The 8,327-nt window shown below is 42.2% G+C and overlaps 1 protein-coding gene across 1 annotated transcript in view; it reads right to left on the bottom strand.

Moving 5' to 3' along the window:
- pard3ba (par-3 family cell polarity regulator beta a) overlaps positions 1-8,327 on the bottom strand; it is a 144,103-nt gene that overhangs the window by 60,616 nt on the left and 75,160 nt on the right. Inside the window, exon 15 of the mRNA XM_017308921.1 lies at positions 6,096-6,140. Coding sequence (XP_017164410.1) covers positions 6,096-6,140 — 45 coding nt within the window. The remainder of the gene's footprint in view (positions 1-6,095; positions 6,141-8,327) is intronic.

The following is an 8,327-nucleotide window of genomic DNA, read 5'->3' as shown; positions in this document are numbered from 1 at the left end:
ATACAAAGGAAGGAGATAACAGAGAAAAGAAAGTAAATGTCAAGAAGAAGATGCTGCTGTCAAAGAGGCATTCTGACATTCATGCTCTGGCAGAAATTGAAGGACAGCTGGGTAAGAACGAACCCCTCCAACAAAGAAAAGCAACAAATTCATCTCAGTCGTACAGAACGGGAGCAGCTTTTTTTCCCCCGCTCTCTTCCATAGGAAAGACTTCTTTGGATCATGGTACTCACTTCTAAAGCCTTTTTTGTCGTTTTAGATGCTTCTAAATCTTCGAAGTCGAGCCAAAAAAGGGGAGGGGGGAGTGAAACTGAAGCGGCGATGGAGTCAAAGGAAGAGGCAAAGTAAGCGAAGCGTTGCTGCCTTTTAAGTCCCAAATTGACTTTCTGAGAGGAAGTGGGATTTATGGGGAATAAGGGGTTATAAATAGAGAGGCGGGAGCGCTCAGGAATAAAACGCTCAATTTGAGAGACAGGATTTGTGTCACAAATGTAATTACGGCTGTCCAGCTCACAGCCTGATAGAATTAAGCTCCTTGCCAGTGCACTGCGCCACTATACGGGGAAGCTGTGTGTGTCTGAGCATGTGGGCGGGTGTGTATTTATTACCAAAATGTGAGAATTTTCATCCAAGTCAGTGGGTTGRGGGRGCAAAATATTCACAATACTGCTTCTATGAGATAGTGGTGTGTGTCCTTGACCGTCTTAGATGAAATAGAAGAAATATGAGAGCAATTCGCTTTCGCTGGAGCGTGTTTGCGCAGCACTCATTCCATGCATGTCAGGCGGCTGCGGCTGGAGGTAAATGAATAATGAGGGTTTAATAGGACGGATGGGACGAGAGGAGAGAGAGGTGGCTATCATCGCCAGCTCGATCCAATGGAGGGTGAAATCGGCGTTTATCACATATCGCCGCCCGCCGTGCCAGCAGATGCTCACTCGGATCCGTTCGCATCACGTCTGCCTGATTGCCGCCGGTTCAAGCGGGTGCACATATCAGACAAAYGACTTAACAGCCAGATTATAAAACAAAAAAAGAAAAAAAAAAGAAAAAAAGTCGATGCCCTTCACAGACGTAAGGCTTCTCAATCCGAGATTGCGCTGTAGCATCACGATCTCACTTTGTTAAGCTGCTTTTAGAAGCAACAGTTTCAGGAAAAAAATCAAAACTGAGCAATGAAAGATGATCTTATTCTAGTCCAAATAGTTCGTTTATGATTTACCCTGGAGAACAAGATGCTGAACTGAAACGAAAAACATAAATAAAACACCTGCTAAAATTCTGTGTACACACGCAATAAGTATCACGTTTTGATCCACATCGATGGGACAGATTCACACAGTATATATGTAATATTTTTAGTTGAACGCCCAATCATAACCTTACATTGTCTTCGCTACCAGATGTTCTCTTGTGATTAGCAGCTAGCTTTCTGGAAGAACTTTTGAAACAACCTCATATCACAGCAATCTACAGTAAAAATAGGTAAAAAAAAAAAATAAATAAAAAAAAAAAAAGCTACTCCGCATGCAGTCTGTAAACCCACACAAGAGAACGTCCACYTGAGCATATTCCCAACTCGCACGCATCACACAGTGTGACTTCTCTGGAGGTTGGATGCTGTCGTGCTTGTATTAGCAGACAGAAGTGAAGTCTTTGCCTAGAGTGTAGCCGCAGGGTCTTTCTTCACTGAGAGGGACTGAAAGGACTAATGCAACACCATCATGCTGCTTTGTTCAAGAAAAAGATCCTCTTTTAAAAGACAGAGAGTGACACACCTGTAGAACAATATATCCTGGTACAACTTCCTCTGAAGTAATGAACCACTCAGGTCCAACTGGTTGTAATAACAAGATATGTAGGTAGATGTATAAAAAGAGACACCTGGTTTATTTCTAAGGTGCAACAAAGAATGCAAAAAAAAATCCTCTGTACTAGATAAGCTCCTAAAAGGAGGTACCAAAAGAAAAAAAAAAACAGTGCACTTCGTAATCAGGTGGTATCTTGAGGAAAGAACATTATCCTCCAGTCAARAAGTTAAAGCTTGGATGCAAATGGGTCTTCCATATGGACAATGACAGAGTCAAAGTGATTACAAAGTGGTTCAAGAACAAAAGAAGTCAATATTTTAGAGCCAACATCACAAAGTTCTGATCGAGACAATTTGGCAGCACATCTAGAAAGTTGTGTGCGAGCGAGATGGCCTACAAACCGTAAGTTCTGTAAAGACAAATGAACCAAACTATTCTGAGATGTGGAAGGAAGCAACATATTTGACCCAATTTGTTCAGTTTAAAAAGGAAATTTTACCACATAGGAAAATGTATGAAAATATTTGAATTAGAAGATAATTCAAATTATTGAATTTGAATYATCTTCCTCTAATAGGGAGYCTAAAAACTCCCTATCATCCAAACAGAAACTAGTTTTTAAATTTTCTTCTTTGACCAAATAATTTGKTMAAAAAAARGKWAAAAAAAWAAAWAAAATTCTTAAAWTCATGCATTTAGCCTGAATTAAATAACTAAATACAATTGTCATGGTACTTCAAATACTATTAAAACACTSATATCAAGTTAGCTCCAAGAAATATACACAGACTCGCTGCCCAGAGTTTCAACAGCATCTTAATACACATTTCTGATGGATTACAATGGCTTCACGCCATGCAGCAAACTGCAGAAAGGTTGCCACAGTTACAAAGAAAAGTGTCCCCTCCATTAAAACTAGTGGAGGTTGCTGAGTGTGTTACAGAGGCTTCACACCGGCTTACCTGCAAGAGGCTGCATCCAACAATAGGGGCTGTAGCTCTTTGAAATAGATGCAGGGAGCCGGCAYATGTCCCTAGCGTATTTACAGAAGCACACACACACTTTTCAATCTCACACCTAATCTCAGGTTCAGCCAATAAAACGTGAAGTTGATGTTCAGGAAAGCGGTAAAACACGCCCCGACCGGGATGTTGTTGAAAGCGACATACTGATGCAAACACCTGCAAACGAATGCGTGATTTAAGTGTTTGTTTCATTTCCAACCTAATAAAAGGTTTATTTTAAATATAGAGGACTTTAAAAAAAATAAGGTCAGAAAATGTGCAGGCACATGTTTAAACAAGCAAACTGCTCTTACAAGGGACTATTTTTAAACATATTATGCCTAAATTGATCATGCTATTATATATAMAAGCTTTTTTTTATCACTGAGTGACAGTAAGAAAAATCYAAGGTATCACCTGCCATATCCCTTAAATGTTGAGGCGCAGCAAATCTCATCTAATCACCCGACAAACCCGACTTCAAATCAAATTGCTTCATACAGCCGTACAGCTAGCAAAGGCAAATCTAATCCATGTTATGGCCAATCAAAACTCTCCTCCACTTAAAGACCAGTTCAATCATTAAGCTTCCTCCCGTCACTCTGTGAATGCACTCAGCTACATCAAAGGCAGATGCGGGAGCTGGATATGTAGGCGTTGCTTCGGCAGTAATTGTGTTTAGCTGTTTAGATGTAYGAGGGAATGTGAACATATGGGCTGCGTGTATTGAATTGAATTGTAGKCAGCTTCGACCCAGATGAATAACTCTAATAACTAGAGGGGACTTTAAAGGCCATTTCATAATTGCGGCCTACCTTTGGTGGGTTTTACGGCATGGTTGAGGGGTAGGCTGAAGTATGCAGAGGGTGGCGTGTGCCATTTGTGGATGCTTGGTGGAAAATACATGGTGCACAAAGGAGAAGTGCACTTCTCCTTCATGAAGTGTACAGCACAGATTAATGCAATGGAGCCAACATGGACTACATCTAAACACTGAAACAGRAAAAGCTACAATTATTTAGGCGAAGGACTTGATTCAGGACACAGAAGTGCAGAAACAACCAGCATGCATGAAGCTATCTGCATACTGGGAGCGTCAGTGGGCGAGGAGGTGGGCGTTTCAGCTGGAAGAGCCCCCAGGTGTGGTGTAAGAGGGCTAGCTTGCTGCCTGCTGAGATGTTAGATTCTCAGGAAGAGAACCGGAGGGCAGAACGAAGGAAGAGCTGTTCACAGGGCTCACTACACACACACACGCACACACATTAAAACGTTGGGAAATGCTGTCTTGGGTATGACTCGGTGGAGGAAACTCCGAGACTGGAGCATGTTCACCATAATCACATAAGACTGGAACAGATACAGCTGCAACAGAGCAGGGAGGAGGATGGAGGGGGGTTCTGAGGTTCTGGGGGGGCAGGGTCCTAAAAAAAGAATCAGTCTGCCTGGAGAAAAGGAACCAAAGCGAGAATAAAGAGAATTGGATGTAGAACAGAGAGGAGGATAAAACGGGAGAYAGACGAATGGTGTTTGGGGATTGAGACRGAGGGAAACCAGTGGGAAGATGTGAAAAAATAAATAAAACACTGAAAGCAGAGAGAGAAATTAAGCTCAAAGCTCCATTGACGACAGCTGAAGAAAGCGATGGAGAGAACGGTGAAATGAGAAGAAAGAGAGGGAGAGCCGGAGGAGCGGAGCGCACCTCGGAGCAGGTTGAGCCCGAGAGGAGAAAAAAGGTTTTAGCCAGATTAAAGAAGCCAGGCGGGCCTCTTAAGACCATCCGCCTAATGAAATATGTCAAAGCCCATAAAGAAACACTGGGGCCATTTAGRAAGGCGGGCRGTGGCGGCCGCATCGGGTGGGGCGCGGCGCACCAAGCCGGGCAAATATGCCGCATCAGCAAAAAATGAAAACCATAGCAAGAGTCTGTCAATACGCATTAGCCGAGACATCGACTGGAGAGGGGACGAAGAAAGGAAGGAATGGATCGCTTTCTTTATCATGGACCTTCAGCTATGCTGGAATAATCATAAAGAGAAGAAAGAGGGAGAGAGAGGAAGAGAGAGAGAGACAGAGAGAGAGAGATGGTGGGAGGAGTGGGAGCCACTTGTGGGAATGCTGAGTATAGAGAAATTCAGGTCGGCATGGGGCCACTTCCTACGGGAACTTTAATGATCGACTACTGAGAGACAAGACAGCAGAGGCCCGATCCATCCATTTATCCATCCACTCATTTGTTCATCAATCTATTTGTGGATAAATCCATGCTTCAGTGTCCATTTTACCTCCACCAATTCCTGGAGTTAAACAGCTCATATTAAATTAGAATATCACCAAAAAGATGACCCAGTTTACTAATTTATTGTTATTCTTAACCTGAAAAAGTTTCTTATGGTGTAAACAATCATTAAACATGAAAAAAAGCCTTGTTTTTCTGAGAATGATGTATYAATGGAAGGTTTAGTGGAAGGAAAACATGTTGCATAAGTATCAGGGTGTTGCAAGAAATTAATAAAAGCCCCTAGAGTGTTTTCTTTTTCTTTTCTGTAAGCGAAGAAATCATCTGAAAAATGATTTAAAATATTTATCAGCATGTGAATGTCACTTTTCTGAAACAAATTACTGAAATAAATCTCAATGTTTTAAGTGTTGCTTTACAGATAATGTTGCTTTTATCTCATTTAGTTTAAGCATCGATGCATGAGAGATTTTTGTTTTTTTAAATGCCTGTTGCGTTATTTTTAGACTCCATTTAAAAAGATCAACAAGTCTTTGTTGATCTTTGGTGCTACTTTTATTCTCTGCTTGGTGCTACTTTTATTCAATTTCTGAATTTTACACTCTTTAAAGCTCAAGTCAGCAGTTGGTGTGCCGTCGTTGCCACGCTGACGTCTTGCTTGAGCTTTTCTGCTSCTGCAGTCAGACATGTGAAGGCACTGTTAGCGAATAAAACATGGGCTGCACTTTGATCCGCCACTCTTCACTGTGAGCAGCGCTTTTGTGCCGGTTTACCTTAAAGTAGACACTTCTCAAATAAAAATGAGGCAGAACCGAGTGCGAACAAATAACTGCAGCCGAAGCAATTGTGATGTAACGCGGCCGCTGTCAGCTGGGCGAGGATTGAGCGCTGTGGGCTTCCTGACCCAGACGGCTGTAAAGCAGCAAGAGCTCACACACTAAGTGCTTCACAACTCAGCTGTGTCAGCTGGAGCAGCGGCGGATGGAGGGCAGAGCCACGAGAAAGAGGAAGAATAAAGAGAATGTTTGTTTAGAAACCACTCACCGTTTCTCTGCCCCACCAGYGATCCAACGTTGCTCTCGTCGGCCACTAGGACAAAAATAAATAAATAAATAAATAGCACACCTTTATCATGCAGGGGAATATATTCTGCAACACAAAGCGGCGCTCGGGCCGCTCCTGTGCTTTGTGCCGCTCCACAATTGGTTTTTACTGGTTCATAACGCTGGATATGAATCCCTGCATAACTCGGCGCACGAGCGGCGGCGCACGCTGCGAAGAGGAAATGAAAAAGAAGCAAAATATACGAAAAGCAAGGAGGAAAAACGAGAGCAAGATAAAGATGAGACAATGAGAGAAATGATAAAAAAAGGAGCCTTCGCCCCCACCTGCAACAAGGCCGAGGTGGGCCGTGGGACACGATAATAGCTGCCTAATGAAAACCTATTTCTCTTAAATAATCCTTTTCATTTTTTATGAAGGCAAATTTTCCCAGCGGACAGATGAGGGAGGCGGGAGGGATGGGGAGAGGATGATATTAGAGAGATGGAGAAATGAGAGGGGGAGAGATTTGGTGGGACCCAAACAAAACAACAGAACAGAGGAAATTTAAAACACCTGTATGATGCAAGACAAAATAAAAAAAACAAAAAACAAGAATTTCCTGTGTGCTGTGAGTGTCAGATAAAATTAAATTRAATAGTTTCAAAGTTTTGGAGAGGAAAAAAAAAAGTCTTCCAGGCGGCATGACCCTGTCAGATAAAAAAAAAACAAAAAAAACCTCCATTTTCTGAGAGGAGAAGATAAAAGTCTGCATGGCCAGCAGCCAGCTTGGGTCCTCCTGCTGTAGCGGGAGGGTACAATATAAAATCCCTCCTTTAACTTCCAGTCAGCTGCTTTATATTAAACAGAATAGTCAAACTGGATTAAACTGGTGCTTCTGCATTAAAGAATGTGGGTAGAAATAAATYATAACCTCTGCTTTGAGCAGATTCTCTSATTTTCTTCATACAAATAACCATTTAGTCCTCGATTCTAACATGTMGATTTTAGTCAGTTGGATGATTTAAAACAAAAAGATTTTTTTTCTTAATATTGCCCAACTAAAACTAAAAGCAAGTGAGTTTCATTCTAAAGCTTCTCAAGATAAAAATCATGAGTCACTGCTCTTTCTGTGCACTTCAAAYGTCCTATAGCCAATCCAGAAAGCATTTTCCTAAAGCTTTATGGGGCTAATAAATGCATTAGGAAGGAAAAAAAAAAAAGAAGACGAGTTTTCCATTAGATGTTCTTTAAAAGTTATGTTTTACCTTTTTACAATTACGAGCTAAAGCCTCTACTTGGTGCAGAGAAAAGAGCTAAGCTTTACTGGATCCAATCTGTGGCGTTTTTTTTTTTTTTTTTTTTAGAGTTAAGCACAGAGAGTTGGAGTCAGCAAAGCCTCTGAGTCAACAGTCGTCTTCGCCGAGGCATCCAGGGTCAATAAAAGCTGCTCACCTCCTCGTGTCAAGTGGTGTTTAATAAAAAAAGCTAACCTGCTGCACAGCGCGACTGCAGCTCAGATACATGCGACCRTAAGGACTGACATGTGGGAACCTCTTCTGAGGAGAAAAACCATTTGTCTCCTTAAATAAAACCCGTCCAGGCAACGTCAGCGACGCCTGTACGCACACATGCACATGCACACGCACACACAAAGCCCAGCTAGCCACCTTTTTTCATCTCTGAGTACTTTAGAGAAGAAAAAGATGAATAGAAGAGAACTGATAACAGAAAAAAAGGGATTGAAATGGAGGACGGCCAGAGATGGAGATAGTAGCCGTAGAGGGGTGACGGATAGTGGAGTGGGTCCTCAGTGGGATAAAGCGGAGCGTGTGTGTGTTTGTGTGCAGACCACCCTTGTCCATAATGAAAGCCAATCAGCTTGGGTGGCAGAGGGGTGTGCTGCAGGAAGAAAGCCAATCCACTGAACCTAATGAACCGGGATTGGAAATCAGACCGAGGCAGAGAAGAAAGAAATAGATAGRGGAGAGCGAGAGAAATGAAGTCATCTGCTGAAAAACAAAGAGCTGAAAGAAGAGGAGAGATAAACAGAGATGAAGGGGGAGGCAAAAAAAAGAAAAGCAGAGAGCAGGAATAAAGAAAAACAAGAAATGTGAAAGAGAACAAAACAAAGATGGAGGATAAATGACAGTGGGAGAAAGGGAAGGGTCAGCTTGGGTTAATACAAGGAAATCAGCGGCGGCGTCCTCAACTTCCACACACACACACACACAC

Source organism: Poecilia reticulata, linkage group LG2 (genome assembly GCF_000633615.1).
Source record: "Poecilia reticulata strain Guanapo linkage group LG2, Guppy_female_1.0+MT, whole genome shotgun sequence".
In the NCBI taxonomy this organism is placed as follows: Eukaryota; Metazoa; Chordata; class Actinopteri; order Cyprinodontiformes; family Poeciliidae; genus Poecilia; species Poecilia reticulata.
Note: the sequence above shows the minus strand (reverse complement) of the source record. Positions and strands in the feature narration are given on the sequence as shown.